This window comes from Pangasianodon hypophthalmus, chromosome 25 (genome assembly GCF_027358585.1).
Source record: "Pangasianodon hypophthalmus isolate fPanHyp1 chromosome 25, fPanHyp1.pri, whole genome shotgun sequence".
NCBI lineage: Eukaryota > Metazoa > Chordata > Actinopteri > Siluriformes > Pangasiidae > Pangasianodon > Pangasianodon hypophthalmus.
In genome coordinates, this window is record NC_069734.1 from 16,028,550 (window position 1) to 16,052,523 (window position 23,974).

A 23,974-nucleotide genomic window follows, 5' to 3' on the forward strand; every position below is an offset into this window, starting at 1 on the left:
TAGAAGTTGCCAGATGATGGCATAGAATAATTTGCATAGTCATTTAATCATCATGATCATTTGTACATGAAAATGTGTTACGTGAAGGAGGAAGATTTTCTGAAAAGTAGATTAGAAAAGCATTTTATCTGAATAGAAAATATAATGGATTATATCTTATTTCTTAGAGAAAGAAGTGGAGTTTGGTCATAGCACTATAAACTAACTATGTATTTACAAAATTCTATCATTTCTATCAAGAACACAGAAGCAGTGGTAAAGAAGAGTCGAGAATTAGACACGAATGGAACGGTTATAGATGGAATAACACGCTTTTAATGTTTTATCATTGTTTTAATTTTAATACTACTTTTATTAATTTATTATTGTTAAGAAATGACAAAAGTGCAAGGGTGGAACAAACAATGGTGATCAGTGATTGATCATTGGGAACATCAGCTCTCGCAAACACCACACTTAGGCTTCATATCAGGCGTATTTTGTGAATATGTGAGTAAGGTAAATGAATAAATAAATAGATGGGCAGTAAAAGTTTAACGCTGTTTCTGAAAGAGTCTGTCTTCCCATGACCTGTTTTCATTTTAGGTGTTAACAGGAACTGTTTGAGTGTGACCTACCCAGAGAAAAGAGTGTGTGTTTTGGAAGGGTCTTCAGTAGAATTTGCTGGCAGTTACTCACATCCCAGTGATCAGCGTGTTAGTAAAGCATTCTGGCATTCTCATAAGGACTTCCAGGACCTGAAGCAGGAAACGCAGTTTACTAATCGAGTCGAATATGTGAACAAAAACAGAAGCTGCACTTTGAAAATGAACCAGCTGACAAAGAAAGACTCGGGAGAATATTGCCTTAGATTAGCTTATAATGATAAAGGTCTCTTCTCTGGTAGACCTGGAGTGGTTCTGAGTGTTACAGGTAATGTCCTACACTGAACCGTCTCTAGTTCTGGACTCTCTGCATTGATGTAAATCTGTTAACTCACTTTCCTTTATTTTTTGCATACTCAGATCTGCAGGTAAGAGTGAGTCACTCTGCAGTGGCATCAGAAGGACAGACTAGAGTAACGCTGAGCTGCATCGCCTCCTGCACTCTGTCTAACAACCCCACTTACATGTGGTACAAGAACGGACAGCCTGTTACTAACAAACTCACCAAACGCAACAAGCTCTACCTGAACTCCAGTGAAGATGCAGGCGACTACTCCTGTGCCGTGAGAGGACGTGAGGATCTCCGGTCTCCTGAACAAACTGGGACACGTGAGCCCAAAAACTCAGTCCATTATACTAAGGTATAGGGATGTGGTAGCTCAGGTTCAATCTCAGAAACACCAGAGAGCAGCTATTAGTCCTCAACTGCTCAGCTTTATGCTGAGATTGGATTTTGCTTCACTTGTAAGTCACTTTGGATTAAAGTATCAGACAAATATGTAACTGTGAAAATCCAGAAGTGCTTCGGAGACAATGCTATAAAAAATTATATTGTTCACAGTCATGTTAAATTTGGATTATTCAGGTGTTGTTTATTTTTCTATAACAGCAGTTCTGACAGTAGTTCCAGCTGCAAGACAAATCCCAAATATACATTAATGCTCTCACTGTAATACATCATAGTTTCTATAGTAACAGCTCAGTCACAGGTACGGCAGATGATCCACATATACCGATTTCAAAAAAGTGTGAAATTGTCGATATGGTAACGTTTTCTAACGTTTATGGAAGTCAGCACTTGTCAGCACTTTGTAACCGTAGGTTTTCTACCATGAGAAAGTCTTCAGGACAGAGAAGTTTGCATTGTGCAATTTCTTGGTAACACGACAAGCTGACTGTATCTCGTCTTATTAACTTCAAGAGAGTGAGACAAAAAACATAAAAAATATGTCATTCAATCGTAATTGAAGGCAAATTGCTGTAATATAAAAGGAATAATAGACTTTAGTGTTGTTATAGAACAGTAATCAGTTTCATGATGGTAACAGACTCTTTCACACCCTGCAGTTGATTAATGAAAAGCCTTCAAGTGTTTTATTCCTTATTTAAATGAGTACCACTTCACTTGTAGTGTTTATCGAAGTGCTGTATAAAGACTAAACAGATTAGTAAAGTCATTATACTGGAACGAAGGTTTTTTTAATGTGCTCAAGAGCATTTCATTTATTTCATTTCTGTGTTTAAAAAAAATCATTGATTTGTCAAAAAGTAACAGTATCCCCTGTAACAGTTGCCTCTGTACATGTGCTAAAAGTTTTTTCAGGTGACAAGCAGAGCTTAGATGAGGCGTCGAAGCTTGCCGTATGGGGAGCTGCTGCACTCGTTGCTGCTCTGCTTCTCTCTTTTCTTACTGCCGTTCTGTGCATTAAGTGAGTCACTGAACTCTTTCATCATGACAATGAATCTGTACCATGAACTTAATCCAGTGTTAAACATTAGCTGAATGAAGCAGAAACAGATTGAACAACCATGACTTAATGTCATTTGTGTCAACAGGAGGAAGAGAGGAGCAGAGACAGACACAGACATTCAGGTACTGAGAGAACATGTCTTTATCTTCATCAAGCGCTACATAAAGTTCCTATAAAGCTGTTATTGAATAAATGCTAAAGAGGTTTTCTCTTCATTTCTATCAGAGTGTTCCAAAGCCTGGAGAGGACACATACACAGCACTGAACCCCATGACTATGTCCCCAGATTATGACACTCTGCAAGTATGTATACAGTCTGTGTGTGTGTGTGTGTGTGTGTGTGTGTGTGTGTGTGTGTATTTAGTTCTCTAAACTCTCATTTCCCCCCTAGAATGTTCAAGGCTCTGCCAGTGACACTTACACAACTCTGAACCCTGCAACCATGTCCTCTGACTATGATACGCTGAGGGTAAGTCTGTAGTGTGTATGTATTTGTGTGTGTCTCTGTCTCTCTCTCTCTCTCTCTCTCTCTCTCTCTGACACCAAGTTTGATATTCCATATGCAGAAGTTTAAGTCCACACACAATGTCAACAATCCAAAAATCAAAAAAGGTCACACCCAATCAGGGCAAATCCAAAAGCAATATCAAGAAAATGAATGAAGTCAAAATACAAGAATAGAAAAACAATAGATCAAAGGCTCAGAACTTATACACAGTGAATGAGGCAGACTTTATATTGCGCCTCGTTATGAATCTATTACTAAAGTTATGTGTAAATATTTGCATAAGCCAAACCAAACTAAAAAATGTTCATATTTGCAAAAAAAAAATTCGGATTTTCTTCGTACTCGTGTGTATTTTGATGAAGGGGAACCACCTGTTGAGTGCAAAGCAAAGTGATACCCACAAACCTCCATATAAGGTAAAGCACACAGAGAGCTGGAAATGCCAAATGAAGACAAAACGGCTAACAGCTTATAGCTAAGCACAGACAGCACAGCCCCTCCTCCTTTTTTTTCGGTCTGATCTAATTGGCTTCATTTATGGATTTGTGTTGGCTTGCTTTCTTTAATTGTTTTTAATATATTTAATATATTTATTGGTGAGACATTTGGTTTCCATGAAATGTTCTTTCAATTTGTGTATGTAATTGAAATACAGGGTTTTAGCCATATTTACTGACAGAGACTACAAAGCACTTCTGTAAATCGCTCTGGATAAGGGCATCTGCTAAATTCTGTAAATAAAAATGTAAATAAATAGGCAATTTAAACTTTTATGTATATAAATATATATAATATATTCCGTATAAAAGAGTGACAATTACATTATTTGAAGTCGATTGAGGTTTACATTAGTCGGTCTTTTTTATGAGTAAATTTACACACACTCAGGAGCATAAGTAGGATATGAACATTTTTCTCAAATTATAGGATTTTCATCGATACTAGATTTCATGTGTAAATGCTTCTCTGAATAAATAGGGTCATGTATTTTGTGTGTGTGTGTGTGTGTGTGTGTGTGTAAGACACAAAGAACTGTAACCCCCCAAAAAAAACATTCCTGTAAACAAATGTGTAGAATGTTTATTGAATGTTTATTTTATTTTTTTGCATTTTACAGAAGTGATACGTTCAGATGCTCGAAACCTGTAACCGCGTCCTCTGAGAGTAAGTGTGTAGTCTGTAAATGTGTGTTTGTGCACAAGGGTGTTTGTTATAGTCTATAATGTGATAATATTCTGTGTTTTTTTCAGGATTTTTCAGGCTACTCGACTCAGTGAGGAGAAGTACTCCAGAACTGAAGAGTGATAACGAACAGTTGCGTTTGGTTAGTGACTTTATCATGAACAGCACAGGAAGGATGCTCAGAGTGAGAGTTTTAGGATTAGATTTGAGGATTAGAGTTAATCAACATTAAGACGTCACAACAAACTAAATTCTGTCTTAACTACGTGTCATTCATTTGTGTTATTTAAGCAGCTTCTTTAGTTTCTCAGTTGTCTTTCTGCACATTTAACATATTATACGTACTCATACATATATAATGTGTGTAGCGGCCTGGGAAAACCCTTCACACTGTCTCATTTCGACATTTTCTAATATATAGCTCTACAGCTTTTCCTCATCATCTCTTCATGCGACTGATCTCTGTTCACACTAACATCAGAATGGAAATAATCACTGATTAATTCAGTCACTTCTGTTCTGTTATTAAATTCCTTGTTACTGTCTTTTTATCTGTTTAGCTAAACATTTTACTCTGTAACTGTCATTGTCATGTGTTGTAAACTACAGTGAAAAGCTGGATAATGATAAAGATAACTGATAATGATATCAAACTCCATGAAGACGAATTCTATGTTGCCTGATCTGTTGCTGTCCAATGTTGAAAATGTTTCTATGTGCAAGAATAAAATTGAGCTTTTGAGCTTTTTCAGGACTGAATACTGTACACTGCTTTGAAATCATAACTATTTATTTACACAGCAACTTTAAAATGCAGTACAAACCTCTTTACATAATATACAAAACAGTCCAGCCCATTTAAAAAATGTTAATAAAATTAAGTAGAACTACAAATTAACTAAGAAAAAAACATCATTTCTGGCCCCAAATATAAAGGACACCATATGATCTAAAACAATTTGTGCTCTATCATTAATTGCAACAATTAGATTTTGATATATATAATCTGTGAATGAATTGTGTCAGTAGAGACCAAAGGACATTATGCAGTAATCTGTTCAATCTAAAACTTGCAGATATGGACAAAATATTATATTGCAAAGTATTAACATCCCTTTGGTGAAGTCTTGATGTTCATAGTTAAAGATCAGCCTGTGTTATACAGACCAAAATGATTTGTGTTGTTTGGATCATGTGAGTGTCCCGATTCTTTCAAACTGTCATCAGAAGGCTGTTATAGCAGAAAAGCAGGGACTAACTTTAGAATGGGCTCAACAAGCTGCTTTTGTATTCTGTTATTACACACTGTCTTGTTATATTCTAAGTGTAATATTCTGGATTATTTTGTCCTTTTTTCTGTCAGTGCTATTAGTTATTGCACTATTATTTGCGATAGCACGGTGACACAGCAGGTAGTGTTGATGCCTCACAGCTCCAGGGCCCCAGGTTCAATCTTAAACTTAGATTAAGGGAGTACTCAGTGTGTCCTCCACCATGTTTGTGTACAGTGTACACTTCCAGTCTGAAACTGTAGCTCTGAGAATGGATGATGATGAACCAATCCCCAGGACGTCCATTTTACTGGAATAGCTTACTACCTGAAAAGAGCCTGGTTAACCCTTTATACATTTTGCATCCACAATAAATATAAAGAAGCAGACTAAATTATTACTAATCACTGTTGTAGATGATGTTGGATTTGGGGAGTTTGTAAGTATTTTAGGCTGCTTCCTGAGATGACTTCTTCCTTTATTAATATTCAAGTCAAGTGGAGTTTGTCATTTCAACCATATACAGCCAGTTAGTACATTGTGAAACGAAACAACGTTCCTCCAGGACCAAGGTGCTACATAGGACAAATACAGAACAACATAGAACTACAAGGGACTACATAAATTTATACATAAAGTGCACATGTGCAAACATATGCAGACAGTACAATGACTACTGAGATAGGCAACGGACACAGTAAGTCCCAGTGCGGCGCCGACCAGTACACAGTTCTATTAGAGTGCAAAGGGAGTACAATATAAGTTGCTGTGATAGATGTAAAAATAAGTAGCAGCAGCCTAGTAGAGAATATAAGATATGTACAGTATAATAAATATTTGTAGCAGCATAATATAATGCGGGGATGTGCAAAAAATTGCAAAGAGGATGGAGGATGTGTGTGTGTGTGTGTGTGTGTTCTTTCAGTCCCGATTCTGAGTATTGAGGAGTCTGATGGCATGGGGGAAGAAACTGCTGCACAGTCTGGTCGTGAGGGACCAAATGCTTCGGTACCGTTTGCCAGACGGCAGGAGGGTGAAGAGTTTGTGTCAGGGGTGTGTGGGGTCATCCACAATGCTGGTGGCCTTACGGATGCAGCGCGAGGTGTACGTGTCTGTGATGGAGGGACCCCGATGATCTTCTCAGCTGTCCTCACTATCCGCTGAAGGGACTCGCGATCCGAGACCGTGCATTTCCCAGACCAGGCAGTGAGGCAGCTGCGCAGGATGCCCTCGATAGTCCCTCTGTAAAACATGGTGAGGATGGGGGGTGGGAGATGTGCTTTCCTTAGTCTTCGCAGAGGCGCTGCTGGGCTTTCTTTGTTATGGAGCTGGTGTTGAGAGACCAGTTGAGGTTCTCCGCAAGGGGAACGCCAAGAAATTTGGTACAGGATCCAGTTGCAGAGGGAGGTGTTCAGGCCCAGCAAGTTCAGCTTACTAATCAGGTGCTTAGGAATGATTGTGTTGAATGCTGAACCGAAGTCTACGAACAGCATTCGAACATGTGTCTTTATTGTCCAGGTGGGTGAGGGCCAGATGGAGGGTGGTGGTCAAGGTGTCATCTGTTGAGCGGTTGGGACGGTAAGCGAATTGCAGTGGGACCAGTGAGGGGGCAGCAGGGTCTTGATGTGCCTCCCCGTGTGCCACGGAACGATAGTCGATGGTGGTGGCCTTGAGGCACGTCGGAACAATGATGTTGCTCAGGGAGGTGTTGAAGATGTCCGTGAAAAGTGAAAACGTCCGCCAGCTGGTCTGCACATCCTCTGAGCACTCTGCCAGGAATGCTATCTGGTCCAGCAGCCTTCCGCGGGTTGACTCTGTGTAGTCTTCCTCACCTCGGTCGTGCTTAGCCACAACACCTGGTCATTGGGAGGAGGGGTGGTCTTCCTCGCATCATTCTGCGCCTCAAACCGTGCTTCAAGGACCTTGCCGTGCTTCTGCTTTCTCGCGCACCGCTTGCGACGTCCCCTCCCCCGGCCACCGGCACCAGGCGACGCCGTGTGCTGGAGGCCTGGTCCCCGCAGTAAGCCGAGATCGCGTAGCTTCTCCAGCAGATCATCATGCAGAACAGCTGTAGTGTTATTTCTGAAATTTATGAGTGTCTGGCAGTAAGCCGAGATTGGCGGTGGTATACATGAACGCCGGTAGCTCCGATGTCCATGTGCCTTTAAAAGTCGGGCTAAAGACAAGAATAGCATCTTTTTGGATCCGGAGTGGCCGCTGCGTGCAACTGCCGCGCCGCCATCTTTTGATAATTATCTTTCGATAATTAATAATTATGCAGCATTACTTCATGTGGCCAGCTGACTTTATTGTTTAAAAAGTGTTTTCAAAGCATTAGAAGGTACAGACTTGTTAGCTGGAACCCAAAACCCTGCTGCAGCATCTACTTGGAGTAGACTAGACTACTATCTGCACTTCATGGGTTTGACCACCACGTGGCACCAGCACACACTGTGTTGAAAAGCTTCAAGTAATTCCACTCACTTTCAGCTTCATCTTTGTCAGGGTCTCGGTGGATCCGGGGTAAGAACACTTTTTGTTTTAAATTATTTTTTAATAATTCTAAGGATATTTAGATACTTACTTTAGTGAGTGTTGTTTCTGTAGAGAGTCAACTGAAAAGGAGCAGAAAAAAATCCCATGCTTTAATTTGATGTTGCAATACAGGAAAAAAGAAATAATCACTGAGGGGAAGGGAGGGTGGGGGAAATGACTACTTTCTGGAGGCGCTGTAACTATACACGTGTGTGGAGCCAAGCACATATACCACTAAGCCAACATGGCCCCCTGTTCAACTAGATTTGGAAATAGAAATTAAGATGATTTTTAAAGCACAAAAGAATGAAATATAGAATACGAATGTGATGTTAATCACACTTGTCTTCTCATGTATAGGGAAAAAAAAAAAAAGAGGAAGAGACTAAGCTAATCATGGTGGAGTGGTAACCACACTGCTGTGGTAAGTGCACTACTCGTCTTCCGTGTCTTTTCTGCTAGTATCATAAAGAAGCTCATCACCGCTTACAAGCACAGTGAAGGCCGAACAGGCTGATTAAGGCTGTTACTATTCAGTAAAAGAGTTTTTTTCCCCACGTGGATATTTTTGGCCAATATACAACATTTGGTGGATCTTCAAGTGTCGGCTGTCTGAAGGCTGATGTCATCATGTTTTACAGACTATCAAGAAATATTACAGTAGCAGCAATCCTCATGTTACTGACAGGTAAACCTTTAAAAATATTTCAGCTCTTTCTACTGTTTTTCTGTGCTGTTGTGTCACCACTGCAAAAGTTCAGAAAAGCTCTGAACATGTCTGTGTGTTTGGAAGTATTTCTTAATAAAACTGACAAGATGTGGTTGCAGGAAAGAACATTTGTAAGATGCTGTAGAGGAAAAGACGAGCGTGATAGAGCAAGAAACTATTGCGAAATCTATTAAAATATAAATATAAAAAAATATATATAATTTATAAATATATATAATATACATAATTTTATATAATAATATATAAAATCGGTATATATTAATATTTTCTTACATTATCAAATCATTATATTATATTATTAATGTATTATATAATACAATATCGTTCTGTTCCTATCTTTATCTGTGTGCAGTTTTTGAACGCTCTGAAACTGAGTTATGCTTCCGTTGTCATTTTCACACTTATTTTCACACATCACTGGCTCACTCACTATGTTTGACTGAGAACAGCAGCAGTGGTTAGAAGTGTGGTTACACCCTTGCTGGTCAGTGCATCAACTATTTTAATTTGTGCTTCTGGTGTGTGTGTGTGTGTGTGTGCGCGTGTGTGTGTGTGTGTGCGCGTGTGTGTGTTCCAGGAGTTCAGGCTCAGCACAGTGTAACTCTCTCCTCTCAGAGTCTCTGTGCTGTTACTGGATCTACAGTAAAAATCAACTGTACATTTACAAAACCTGATCACTCTAGTGTCGCACAGAGAGAGTGGACTGTTACAGGTAATACACACACACACACACACACACACACAAACGACAGCTCCATAACAAGTAATTACATGTTTGATTTACAATATAATGCCAAACCCTGTGTAGCCCTTTTTACTCCCTGTTGCTGCGAGAGCAGAGCTCTGGGTTCATAACTCACTTTGTTGTTTCCTAGATTATGGTAGATGAAGGAATATTATCTTTTGGACCCCTACTTGTAATTTACTGTATTTCAGTGTCCGTGAGGGATTACTTACTGGTAGATGTAAATAACTTTGTTTTGCTATTTACTCTTATTAATAGCAATAGTATTAGTATTAGCATCTGCATCACTCCGTGTTACTCGTCCATAGGCGTTTATCCAACGGTGCCAGAGGAACCCTGAGTGTTACCCGGTAGCTCAGAGCGCTATCTGGTTCTCCTTAGCGACTCCCAGAGGAAACAGGTGAACAGCAGCCAATAGTGTGTAGCTGTGTGAGCTGAACAGTAGGCTAGCAGTTCAGCTAACTAACTAGGCTATTCAACTAGGTAACACACTGTGTGCAAACTTCGTGTAGAAACAGCAGCTCCCTTTTTTTTAACAGTTCGTAACTAGTAAGTTCTTGCGCTTAGATTATTGTTTTAACTTACAGTCACAGTTCAATAGTTATTCTTAAGTCCTAGTATTTTTCATGAACAAAAAACCTCTCTCTCCTTTTTTTTTCTTTTCCCGCTCTCTCCACTCATTAACCCCTATCCAAGTAACCAATCAGAATCATGCATGTTGTTAGGCAACCCCCCCCCACTCTCTTTTTAAACAAAGCGATAAAATTATCTTAAAACAAATGAAATAAAAGTTTTGATCCCCACCAACTTTTATGAACTGAACCTTATTTACAAACTGCGTTATGTGCACAAGTGTGTTTCCAAGTGCGTGTATGAGCTACATTTTTAACAAAATTGTACATATGGGCGTATATATACACCTTATCTTAATGGGGTTACACCTGTTTAATATTTGCAGATCTGAAGGTTAGAGTATCAGACTGGGACTGGGACAGCAGCTTCAAGACGCTGAGCTGTAACAACACCTGCATCTACAATCTCTCTTATGTCTGGTTCAAGAACGGACAGTGTAAGGCTGAACAGAACAGGTTAAAGGAACGGTATATCACTAGTGCAGGCAGCTACTCCTGTGCTGTAAAAGGACATGAGGAGCTTCGCTCTCCTGCCGTCTGTAAGAACTCACTTTAAACTTCACTCACTCTGTCTTAATCTCACTGGCAGCTTCTGTTAGATTACAATAAACTCACATGCAGTGATTAATGACTGAGTGATGCTTTAGTTGGTTTTAAGTTTAGATTTGTTTTATTTAATTTTGTATATTTCAGGTGTTTTTGATGAGAAGAGCTGCTGGAGTGTGACTTACTCCACCCAGACTGTCTGCTCTCTGATTGGCTCATCAGTGGACATACACAGTTATTACACCTTCCCTGATCATCACAAGGTCACAGAAGTGTTCTGGTTCATTAAAAAGCAGGCTGATGCTGAGGCTGTGGATGCGAGAGAGGATGAGGAGTATCAGGGCCGAGTGCAGTACACACACAGCTCCCAGAATAACTGTAGTCTGAGAATCACTAACCTGACAGAGAGAGACACTCAAACATACAGATTCAGATTCTACACTGCTGGGGGTAATTACACCGGCGAACCTGGAGTCTCTCTTTCTGTTACAGGTAATGCCACAAAATTATACATTTACTTAACTACATTTACAGAGATGAAATAGATCGAAATAATATCAAAACTAATTCATCATTTGCAGATCTGAAGGTTACAGTATCAGACTCAGGTAGTGGACAAAAGAAGTTGAGCTGCATCACCACCTGCACTCTGTCTAACAACCCCACTTACATCTGGTACAAGAACGGACAGCGTGTGTCTGACTGTAAATCTGCCTCCTGCTCTGTAGCTGCAGTCAGTGGTGCGGTCAGTTACAGCTGTGCTGTTGAAGGTCACGACAGTCTCCTCTCTCCTCCAGTGTGTGAGTGTAGATTTTACTCTCCTCAATCGTAGTACATCTATATCTATATCTAATGCTGATCCTGAAGACACATCAGCTGATTCAGGTGTTTTCTTTCTAATCAGATTCCCCTAAAAACACCAGAGCAGTGGTTCTTTCCTCTGGAGACACAGTGGAGGGGGGTTCAGTGACACTGAGCTGTAGCAGTGATGCAAACCCTCCTGTTCTCACCTACTCCTGGTTTAAGCAGAGAGCAGCTGCAGACACACTGCTGACAACAGGCCAGAATTGCAGCATCTACACACGTGATTGTGTCTCCTCTCACGGCTCCACTCCTCACGTCACGTTTGCCGATGACACTGTGGTAAGGGGCCTCATCTCCAACAACCCGAGGCCACCTACCTTGATGAGGTGGGGAAACTAATAGCTTGGTGCCAGGCAACTGTCTCTCTGAAAGTCAGCAAAACCAAGGAGCTGGTTGTGGACTTCAGGAAAAGGCAGCAGTGGAACTACACCCCATCCAGGGCCTCCCCCCTCCCCTGTGGAGAGAGTGAGCAGCTTCAGGTACCTTGGAGTACACATCTCTGAGGACCTGATCTGGACTCATTACGTCCAAGCTCAGGTGAACAAAGCCAGACAATGGTTGTACCATTTGAGCTTGCTGAGGAAATTCGGCGTCTCCCTAGTTATCCTGAAAACGTTCTATACTGCAGCTATGGAAAGTTTACTGACTCAGTGCTTCTCAGTGTAGTACGGAAACTGTTCAACCTAGGACCGCAAAGCCCTGCAGAGAGTGGTGCGCTTAGCGCATAGCTCCACCCACCCCGGTACTGTCTGTTCAGCCTGCTGCAATCAGACAAGTGCTTCCGTAGTCTGATGGCTAAAACTGAGAGTCTTTGGAGGAGCTTCTTCCCTCAGGCCATCAGACTCCTCAACACAGATATGTCCAGATATTCCCTGGCCGGGAATTGAACCCTGGAAGTGAGCGCGCCGAGGCCTAACCACTAGTCCTCCCCCAAACCTTGGGGTTGCACAAGACAGTGCACTCCCAGTGCCGGTCCCAAGCCCAGGCAAAATTGGAGAGGATTGCATTAGGAAGGGCATCCGGGATAAAAACTGTGTGTACCGAGCAGGAGGGAGGGTCCAGGCTGTGAGGACGCACGCCTGGCACTGAGTTGCCTACTCAGTGGGAGAGAGTAATAAAGAAGCATCTGGAAATGCCTAGCAGGAGAGAGTGAGAGAGAGATGCACACGTGTTTTATGTTTGTGCTGCGCTTGTGGTTTGTTATGTTTGAGTCCTGTTTATTATTAAAACTTTACATTTGAGTTCACTCAGGTTCCCTTTTTCCAGTTCCTTGCCTGTCTTGGAAATTTGCTACACTGTGTCGAAACAAATAAGCAGACCAGTGATCCCCTGTGGAGACCCCTAACGGGAGCAGCTGAAAGAAGAACAACAACTAATTTTTGCACACTCCTGTACAAAAATTTCATATTATTTTATTTCATTTCTTATTTTTAATTTAGTTATTTAAATGCACAGTCTACGGAGGAGTAAGCCAAGTTTTCATTTCAATGCAAGTTATATACAGTATATAACTGTGCATGTGACAAATAAAAATCTTGAAAAAAGTCCTGTACTACTGCACTGCTCACACATCTGGACGTGTTAGGTAAGTTTCATGCTTTAAAATAACTTCTGAATCAGCATGTTTTATTCAGAAAAAGAGATGCTGGTGAGTGAATGGCTGTTTATAGCTGTTATAATGGAAGTGATAACAGGAACTGACTTGTTTCACTCAGCTGAGGTGTGGAAGTTGCATGCCATATGGGGAGCCGCTGCACTCGTTCCTGCACTGCTTCTCTCTCTTCTTACTATTGTTCTGTGCATTGAGTGAGTGACTGAATTCTTTCATCATTACAATGAATCTGTACCATAAACGTAATCCAGCGTTAAGCATTAGCTGAATCAAGCAGGAACAGATGGTACAGCCATGTTTTTATGTCATTTGTGTGAATAGGAGGAAGAGAGGAGCAGAGAGAGACAAAGACTGAGGTACTGTGAGAATGTTTCACTTTTTATCTTTCTTCATCAATCTCTACATAAAGTTCCTATAAAGCTGTTATTGAATAAATGCTAAAGAAGTTTTCTATTCATTTCTCTCAGAGTGTTCCGACGCCTGGAGATGCCACATACACAGCACTGAACCCCATGACTATGTCCCCGGATTATGACACTCTGCAAGTATGTATAGTGTTTCTGTGTGTGCGCGTGTGTGCGTGCAAATTGCTGGGGGGATGAGGGGGATTTCCCTGCCTCTGCTTTTGATATCCCACTCTGATCATATATTTTTATCACTGCTGAGGATATATTTTATCACTGCCTCATCAGACTGAAATAAATAAATGCATTTCCTAAGACCGAAGGGAGATGGAGCAATTTAGTAAGACTAATAACAGTGTCAGTAAAACTCCACTGTGGAAATTTAAAAAAAAAAAATTAAAGGATCCACTCACTTATTTGTTTAAAAAAAATAAAATAAAAAATAAATGCACCCTGTATGTAAAACCCAGGACTGAGAAGTTTGAGGCTCCATATGTGTAGGTTTTAATAAAATAACCAAACCCACAATCCAAAAATGAGAGTGAAAAAGCCAGGCTAAAAAGGTTATACACAATCAGGGCAAATCCAAATGAGTAATCAAGAAAATGAAGCAATGGTCCAGATACTCAAATAGGCAAACACTAGATCAAACGCTCAGAACTTGAACGATGAATGAGGCAAGAATTCACATGGTATTCCTGCGTTCGACTTAAGGTGACTCGAGGTTGCATCCGACTCGAGGTCAGTACTTGCAATTTCCAAACTCCAACCAGTAAAATCCAAAGAAAACACCCCCTCAAATTGAAATTCCTACTCCTCAACTTGTGGTAGTCTTCTCACCTACGAGTTCCTTCCCTGTTTATGGAGTGAAATCAACATGGCTGCACACAGCATCAAAAGTAAACAAAGTACACTTCTGCTGGTGAGAAGACATGATCTGACCTGATATCACTGTGTGTGTGGACATTTAACAGAAGTGACACATTCAGATACACAAACCTGCAACCATGTTCTTTGAGAGTAAGTGTGTGTTTGGGCACAACTGCACACACTACTGACAACTGAGATCTACTGACAGAGATGCCAATCAGCCTACAATGCAGGTCTTTGGACTGGGGGAGCAAACAGGAGTACCCAGAGGAAAACCCAGAAGGTGCGAGGCAAACGTGCCACCGTGGCCCCTTCTTTAACTTGATTTGGAAATTAAAATTAAGATAATTTTTAAAGCACAAAAGAATGAAATATAGAATAAGAATGTGATGTTAGTCAGACTTGAATGTCTTCTCATGTAGTTAAAAAAAAAAAAAAAAAAAAAAAGAGAAAGAGACTAAGCTAATCATAGCTGGTGTGGTAACCACACTGCTGTGGTAAGTGCAATACTCGTCTTCCGTGTCTTTTCTGCTAGTATCATAAAGAAACTCATCACCGCTTGCAAGTGCAGTGAAGGCCGAACAGGCTGATTAAGACAGTTACTATTCAGTAAAAGAGTTTTTTTTTTTTTCCTCGTGGATATTTTTGGCCAATATACAACATTTGGTGGATCTTCAATTGTCGGCTGTCTGAAGGCTGATGTCAGTAGCAGCAATCCTCATGTTTCTGACAGGTAAACCTTTAAAAATATTTCGGCTCTTTCTACTGTTTTTCTGTGCTATTGTGTCACTACTGCAACAGTTCAGAAAAGCTCTGAACATGTCTGTGTGTTTGGAAGTATTTTTTAATAAAATTGACAAGATGTGTTTGCAGGAAAGAACATTTGTAGGATGCTGTAGAGAAAAAGATGAGAGTGATAGAGCAAGAAAACATTATTTAACATTATTAAATCATTATATTATTAATGTATTATATAATACAATATCATTCTGTATCCTTCTTTATCTGTGTGAAGTTTTTGAACGCTCTCAAACTGAGTTATGCTTCCGTTGTCATTTTCACACTTATTTTCACACATCACTGGCTCACTCACTATGTTTGACTGAGAACAGCAGCAGTAGTTAAAAGTGTGATTACACTCTTGCTGGTCAGTGCATCAACTATTTTAATTTGTGCTTCTGGTGTGTGTGTGTGCACGTGTGTGCATTTGTACAGAAGTGACATTCAGATACACAAACCTGCAGCCAGGTTCTTTGAGTGTAAGTGTGTGTTTGTCATAGTGTAACGTGTTTTATTTTCTGGATGTGGCTACTTGACTCAGTGAGAAGTACTCCAGAACTGGAGAATGATAACAGCTGAGTTTGGTTACAAGACGGCGGAGGCCCTGGATGGGGTGCCAACCGATTGCAGGGCACAATCGCACACACTACTGACAATTTAGAAATGCCAATCAGCCTACAGTGAAAATCTTTGGACTTGGGGGGGAAGCCAGAGTAACCAGAGGAAAACCCCAAAGCATGGGACGAACATGCATGTTCTGTGCACACAGGGCAGAGGCGGGAATCAAGCCCCCAACCCTGGTGGTGCGAGGCTAACATGCTAACCACTAAGCCACCGTGGCTCCTTCTTTAACAATTAAGATCATTTTTTAAAGCACAAAAGAATGAAATATAGAAAAAGAATGTGCTATTAATAAAACTTCTTGTTTTCTCATGTAAAAAAAAAAAGAAAGAGGAAGAGACTAAGCTAAAACAGGGTGGAGGTATAACCACATTGCTGTGGTAAGTGCACTACTCGTCTTCCGTGTCTTTTCTGATAGTATCATAAAGACGCTCATCACCGCTTACAAGCACAGTGAAGGCCGAACAGGCTGATTATAACAGTTACTATTCAGTAAAAGAGTTTTTTGTCCTCGTGGATATTTTTGGCCAATATACAACATTTGGTGGATCTTCAAGTATCGGCTGTCTGAAGGCTGATGTCACCATGTTTTACAGACTATCAAGAAATGTTACAGTAGCAGCAATCCTCATGCTACTGACAGGTAAACCTTTAAAAATATTTCAGCTCTTTCTACTGTTTTTCTGTGCTGTTGTGTCACTACTGCAACAGTTTAGGAAAGCTCTGAACATGTCTGTGTGTTTGGAAGTATTTTTTTTATAAAATTGACAAGATGTGGTTGCTGGAAAGAACATTTGTAAGATGCTGTAGAGGAAAAGACGAGAGTGATAGAGCAAGAAACTATTGCGAAATCTATTAAAACTTACAAATATAAAATCGGTATATATTAATATTTTCTTACATTATCAAATCATTATATTATATTATTAATGTATTATATAATACAATATCATTCTGTTCCTTTCTTTATCTGTGTGAAGTTTTTGAACGCTCTGAAACTGAGTTATGCTTCCGTTGTCATTTTCACACTTATTTTCACACATCACTGGCTCACTCACTATGTTTGACTGAGAACAGCAGCAGTAGTTAAAAGTGTGGTTACACCCTTGCTGGTCAGTGCATCAACTATTTTAATTTGTGCTTCTGGTGTGTGTGTGTGTGTGTGTGTGTATGTGTGTGTGTGTGTGTGTGTGTGTGTTCCAGGAGTTCAGGCTCAGCACAATGTAACTCTCTCCCCTCAGAGTCTCTGCGCTGTTACTGGATCTACAGTAAAAATCTCCTGTACATTAAGAACACCTGATCACTCCAGTGTCACACAGAGAGAGTGGTATCGAGTCCAGAGCTCTGAAAGAGAAGCACGAGTCCTGAGCAAAGATCCACAATACTCAGGACGAGTGTCTGTAAGCACAGTGACGTCTGACTGTGAGCTGACACTGAGCAATGTGAGTGTGAGTGACTCTGGAGTTTATAACTTCAGATTTAAAGTCACACAGAGAGGAGACTGGATATCAGCATCATCTGGAGTTCATCTGACTGTTACAGGTAATACACACACACACACACACACACACACACAAACGACAGCTCCATAACAAATAATGACGTGTTTGATTTAGAATATAATGCCAAACCCTGTGTAGCCTTTTTTACTCCCTGTTGCTGTGAGAGCAGAGCTCTGGGTTCATAACTCACTTTGTTGTTTCCTAGATTATGGTAGATGAAGGAATATTATCTTTCGGACCCCTACTTGTAATTTACTGTATTTCAGTGTCAGTGAGGGATTACTTACTGGTAGATGTAAATAACCCTGTTTTGCTATTTACTCTTGTGCCAGTATCTAAAATACAACAAATTCACTGAATATTCACCAACCAAAATGTTTACTTGTTAAATGAGAACAAAATAAAATAAAATAGTGCAATGTCTGTACTGAGTGCAAAAGGACCTGCTATTTGCAGCTTTCGAGGCTTTTACGTGCTCTATGTTTCCCAAGTTAGCACCTGCATCACTCCGTGTTACTCCACAGGCGTTTATCCAACAGTGCCAGAGGAACCCTGAGTGTTACCCGGTAGCTCAGAGCGCCATCTGGTTCTCCTTAGCGACTCCCAGAGGAAACAGGCGAACGGCAGCCAATAGTGTGTAGCTGTGTGAGCTGAACAGTAGGCTAGCAGTTCGGCTAGCTAACTAGGCTATTCAACTAGGTAACACACTGTGTGCAAACTTCGTGTAGAAACAGCAGCTCCCCCTTTTTTTTTTTTTTTTTTTTTTTTTACAGTTCGTAACTCGTAAGTTCTTGCGCTTAGATTATTGTTTTAACTTACAGTCACAGTTCAATAGTTATTCTTAAGTCCTAGTATTTTTCACGAAGAAAAAAACTTCTCTCTCCTTTTTTTTCTTTTCCCGTTCTCTCCGCTCATTAACCCCTATCCAAGTAACCAATCAGAATCATGCATGTTGCTAGGCAACACCCCCCCCCCCCCCCCCCCCCGCCCCCCTGTTTGTACTTTTCCACTCTCTTTTTGAACAAAGCAATATAATTATCTTAAAACAAATGAAATAAGTTTTTATCCCCACCAACTTTTATGGACTGAAAATTGTATCTGCATGCATGAACATATATACACTATATCTTAACGGGGTTACACCTGTTTAATATTTGCAGATCTGAAGGTTACAGTATCAGACTCGGACAGCAACTTGAAGACGCTGAGCTGTAACAACACCTGCACCTACAAGCCCTCTTATGTCTGGTTCAAGAACGGACAGCGTGTTATTGAACAGGAGAGGGGAAATGAATGGTCTATCACTAGTGCAGGCAGCTACTCCTGTGCTGTAAAAGGACATGAGGAGCTTCGCTCTCCTGCTGTCTGTAAGAACTCACTTTAAACTTCACTGTCATTGTCTCACTGGCAGCTTCTGTTAGATTCCAATAAACTCACATGCAGTGATTTATGACTGAGTGATGCTTTAGTTGGTTTTTAGTGTAGATTTCTGTTATAATTAATTTTGTTTTTTCAGGTGTTTTTGATGAGAAGAGCTGCTGGAGTGTGACTTACTCCACCCAGACTATCTGCTCTCTGATTGGCTCATCAGTGGACATACACAGTTATTACACCTTCCCTCATCATCACAAGGTCACAGGAGTGTTCTGGTTCATTAAAAAGCAGGCTGATGCTGAGGCTGTGGATGTGAGAGAGAATGAGGAGTATCGGGGCCAAGTGCAGTACACACACAGCTCCCAGAATAACTGTAGTCTGAAAATCACTAACCTGAGAGAGAGAGACGCTCAAACATACAGATTCAGATTCTACACTGATGGGGGTAATTACACCGGTGAACCTGGAGTCTCTCTTTATGTTACAGGTAATACCACAAAATTATACATTTACTTAACTACATTTACAGAGATGCAATAGATCGAAATAATATCAAAACTAATTCATCATTTGCAGATCTGAAGGTTACAGTATCAGACTCAGGTAGAGGGCAAAAGAAGTTGAGCTGTAACACCACCTGCACTCTGTCTAACAACCCCACTTACATCTGGTACAAGAACGAACAGCATGTTACTGACCAGGACTCAAATGAACTCTCTGTCAAAAGTGAGGATGCAGACAGGTACTCCTGCGCTGTAAGAGGACATGAGGAGCTTCGCTCTCCTGCTGTCTGTAAGAACTCACTTTAAACTTCACTCATTCTGTCATCATCTCACTGGGAGCTTCTGTTAGATTACAATAAACTCACATGCAGTGATTTATGACTGAGTGATGCTTTAGTTGGTTTTCAGTTTAGATTTTTTTTTTATTTAATTTTGTATATTTCAGGTTTTTCTGATGTGAAAAGCTGCTGGAGTGTGACTTACTCCACCCAGACTATCTGCTCTCTGATTGGCTCCTCAGTGGACATACACAGTTATTACACCTTCCCTCATCATTACAAGGTCACAGGAGTGTTCTGGGTCATTAAAAAGCAGGCTGATGCTGAGGCTGTGGATGTGAGAGAGGATGAGGAGTATCAGGGCCGAGTGCAGTACACACACAGCTCCCAGAATAACTGTAGTCTGAGAATCACTAACCTGACAGAGAGAGACGCTCAAACATACAGATTCAGATTCTACACTGATGGGGGTAATTACACCGGTGAACCTGGAGTCTCTCTTTCTGTTACAGGTAATGCCACAAAATTATACATTTACTTAACTACATTTACATAGATGAAATAGATGGAAATAATATCAAAACTAATTTATTATTTGCAGATCTGAAGGTTACAGTATCAGACTCAGGTAGAGGGCAAAAGAATCTGAGCTGTATCACCACCTGCACTCTGTCTAACAACCCCACTTACATCTGGTACAATAACGGACAGCGTGTGTCTGACTGTAAATCTGCCTCCTGCTCTGTAGCTGCAGTCAGTGGTGCGGTCAGTTACAGCTGTGCTGTTGAAGGCCATGACAGTCTCCTCTCTCCTCCAGTGTGTGAGTGTAGATTTTACTCTCCTCAATCATAGTACATCTATATCTATATCTAATGCTGATCCTGAATACACACCAGCTGATTCAGGTGTTTTCTTTCTAATCAGATTCCCCTAAAAACACCAGCGCAGTGGTTCTCTCCTCTGGAGACACAGTGGAGGGGGGTTCAGTGACTCTGAGCTGTAGCAGTGATGCAAACCCTCCTGTTCTCAACTACACCTGGTTTAAGCAGAGAGCAGATGCAGACACACTGCTGACAACCGGCCAGAATTACAGCATCAGCAACATCAGCTCCCAGCACAGCGGACTGTACTACTGCACTGCTCGCAACCAGCTGGGACAGCACAACTCTACACCAACACACCTGGACGTGTTACGTAAGCACAGTGTCAGTCTTCTATGTAACTTTATAAAAAGAGATTTAAGTAAAATGTTCTGATGTTTCTGTATAAAATCTACACGAGTCTTGAACGGTATTTTAGAATTAGAAAATGAATTGGTTTGTTAATGTGTTTGGACTTCTGGGCTGCTATAGAATCGGCCCCTCTGTGATTAACAAAAACAACAGTCAAAGCACACAAACTTGTGTAATGGTGTCATATAATAATGTGGGCCCTTAAGGTAAAACCAAAACAGTAATGTGCTGTAATGATTTGTCTTTGACACATTGTCTTTAAAGTTTATATCAGGCTTAAATAACTTTAAACGTATAATTCCAGTCATTCTTCTGCTGTAACTGAACATCAGCTCTATTTTCCTGCCATAAGATCAGGATGTTGTATATTTTTGGTATCTTTGGGACATCATTTGTGCAAAAGTGTTTGGGTTTAAATGAATATATTAAGAAGAGATCAGGTTATTCGTGCTACACTGTTAAATTTGTTTTCATGTCAAACAATTATATTTCTTTTCTAATGGTAGGAAAAACAACAGACTGACAGACCTTACACAAATATATTTTCTGTTTTCTCTGTCACAGGTTTATGTTGGTAATTTAGTGGAAACCTTTGAAATAAGTGTGAGAAACATCTGCAAGGGTTGGGATACTGTATTTTTATAGTACAGTAATTACGCTTGTTTATTTATTAGAAAAGACTTAAAGGTATTAGTCACTGATGAATGTAGACAAAATGACAAGATGTGTGCATCGAACTGCCACGCGCACTCAGGGTGTCTGAGCTATATTTATTAGATTAATTACAGATAGATTCTCACTTTGTGTTTTTATGATCTAGATCATACACACAAGCTCCAATAATTTCACACTCTAAACCATTTTCCCAGATAGACAGTGGAAGTCCAGTATAAATCTTGAGACACAGTCTGTAAAATGTAACACTGGCTAGGAAAGCTATTAATGTCATAACAGCATTGACTCTGCATACTGTTGTGGAAACAAATGAGTTATTCAGTGGATTTATATAGAGCTTTTTCAACAGGACTTTTAAAACTATGCATTTCATCAAGAAAATACTTTATCCCAGCAACTGCATAAGAGTCTATATCAGAAGGCACATCAGAAATGCCACTGTGCTGGCGGATTTTGCCACGCCCACTTTTGCACTGCTCCACCCACATATCACATGTTAATAGCGACAGTGTAGAAATGTGATCAACTTGACCAAACAAAATAGCCACACACTATTCTTGACCAGCAACTTACGCTTGTGCTAGCACAAAAATAGAGCCTCGTGTTGCCCATGATTTATTTCTGAAGGTTCAGAGAAGAAAACAGATTTAAAGGTCATCATAGTGGGCCTGATTGTCTTCCTGGCAGTAACACTCCTCTCAGGAGCTCTGTGGATGTGGTATGTGAAATGTGAACATACTGAATATATATATATATATATTTTTTTAAAGTCATTTGCATCTAGTATGAACATGTGCTTGCTGTTTCTCAGGAAGAGGAAGTCGAGCTCAGCTCGTGGGCACAGCAGCACTGGTGAGAGCAGACAGGTGAGTGTGGATGAAAGGAGGGACTGTTTGATCATGTGACAGGTTCAAATATGAACTTTACTCTGTTCTCTCATTTCTATCAGACTGTTCCAAAGCCTCGAGATGACACATACACAGCACTGAACCCCATGACTATGTCCCCAGATTATGACACTCTGCAAGTATGTATACAGTCTGTCTGTGTGTGTGTGTGTGTGTGTGTGTGTGTGTGTAGTTCTCTAAATCTCATTTCTCCCCTAGAATGTTCAAGGCTCTGCCAGTGACACTTACACAACTCTGAACCCTGCAACCATGTCCTCTGACTATGATACGCTGAGGGTACGTCTGTAGCATGTATGTGTGTGTGTGTGCGTGTGTGTGCGTGCGTGTGCGTGCGTGTGTGTGCGTGTGTGTGCGTGTGTGTGCGTGCGTGTGCGTGTGTGTGCGTGCGTGTGCGTGCCTGTGCGTAGTTCTCTAAACTCTCATTTCTCCCCTAGAATGTTCAAGGCTCTGCCAGTGACACTTACACAACTCTGAACCCTGCAACCATGTCCTCTGACTATGATACGCTGAGGGTAAGTCTGTAGCATGTATGTATGTGTGTGTGTGTGTGTGTGTGTGTGTAAGAGACAAAGAACTGTAACCCCCAAAAACATTCCTGTAAACAAGCGTGTAGAATGTTTATTGAATGTTTATTTTATTTTTGTGCATTTTACAGAAGTGACACGTTCAGATGCTCGAAACCTGTAACCGCGTCCTCTGAGAGAAAGTGTGTAGTCTGTAAATGTGTGTTTGTGCACAAGGGTGTTTGTTATAGTCTATAATGTGATAATATTCTGTGTTTTTTTCAGGATGTGGCTACTCGACTCAGTGAGGAGAAGTACTCCAGAACTGGAGAGTGATAACGAACAGTTGCGTTTGGTTAGTGACTTTATCATGAACAGCACAGGAAGGATGCTCAGGGTGAGAGGTTTAGGATTAGATTTGAGGATTACAGTTAATCAACATTAAGACGTCACAAAAAACTAAATGCTGTCTTAAGTGTCATTCATTTATGTTATTCAAACAGCTTCTTTAGCTTCTCAGTTGTCTTTCTGCACATATTATAAACACACATACATATATAATGTTCTGATATTAAATTCCTTGTTACTGTCTTTTTATCTGTTTAGCTAAACATTTTACTCTGTAACTGTCATTGTCATGTGTTGTAAACTACAGTGAAAAGCTGGATAATGATAAAGATAACTGATAATGATATCAGCCTCCATGAATTCTACTTTGCCTGACCTGTTACTGTCCAGTGTTGAAAATGTTTCTATGTGCAAGAATAAAATTGAGCTTTTGAGCTTTTCAGGACTGAATACTGTACACTGCTTTGAAATCATAACTATTTATTTACACAGCAACTTTAAAATGCAGTACAAACCTCTTTACATAATATAGAGAACAGTCCAGGTCATTTAAAAAATGTTAATAAAATTAAGTAGAACTACAAATTAACTAAGAAATAAACATCATTTCTGGCCACAAATAAAAAAGGACACCATATGATCTAAAACAATTTGTGCTCTATCATTAATTGCAACAATTAGATTTTGATATATATAAATTGGGCAGAATTGTGTCAGTAGAGACCAAAGCAAATTGCGCAGTAATCCGTTCAATCTAAAACTTGCAGATATGGACAAAATATTATATTGCAAAGTATAAAACATCCCTTTGGTGAAGTCTTGATGTTCATAGTTAAAGATCAGCCTGTGTTATACAGACCAAAATGATTTGTGTTGTTTGGATCATGTGAGTGTCCCGATTCTTTCAAACTGTCATCAGAAGGCTGTTATAGCAGAAAAGCAGGGACTAACTTTGG

The 23,974-nt window shown here is 40.3% G+C and overlaps 1 protein-coding gene and 1 long non-coding RNA gene across 4 annotated transcripts in view; both read left to right on the plus strand.

Moving 5' to 3' along the window:
* Window positions 1–23,974, plus strand: part of LOC128317451 (uncharacterized) — a 106,616-nt gene that overhangs the window by 2,476 nt on the left and 80,166 nt on the right. The window contains exons 5-12 of the mRNA XM_053229357.1: window positions 586–912; window positions 1,005–1,253; window positions 2,239–2,353; window positions 2,481–2,517; window positions 2,621–2,698; window positions 2,787–2,864; window positions 22,366–22,443; window positions 22,602–22,679. Coding sequence (XP_053085332.1) covers window positions 586–912; window positions 1,005–1,253; window positions 2,239–2,353; window positions 2,481–2,517; window positions 2,621–2,698; window positions 2,787–2,864; window positions 22,366–22,443; window positions 22,602–22,679 — 1,040 coding nt within the window. The remainder of the gene's footprint in view (window positions 1–585; window positions 913–1,004; window positions 1,254–2,238; window positions 2,354–2,480; window positions 2,518–2,620; window positions 2,699–2,786; window positions 2,865–22,365; window positions 22,444–22,601; window positions 22,680–23,974) is intronic.
* Window positions 11,126–18,555, plus strand: LOC117596016 (uncharacterized). Of its 3 annotated transcripts, XR_008300957.1 has the most exons (6): window positions 11,126–12,993; window positions 13,124–13,214; window positions 13,342–13,376; window positions 13,488–16,338; window positions 16,899–17,237; window positions 18,358–18,555. It is a non-coding gene; the product is annotated as an uncharacterized LOC117596016 (long non-coding RNA). The 3 variants fall into 3 exon arrangements; XR_008300956.1 differs by having other exon boundaries at window positions 11,126–13,214; XR_004577184.2 differs by having other exon boundaries at window positions 11,126–13,214; window positions 13,488–13,565.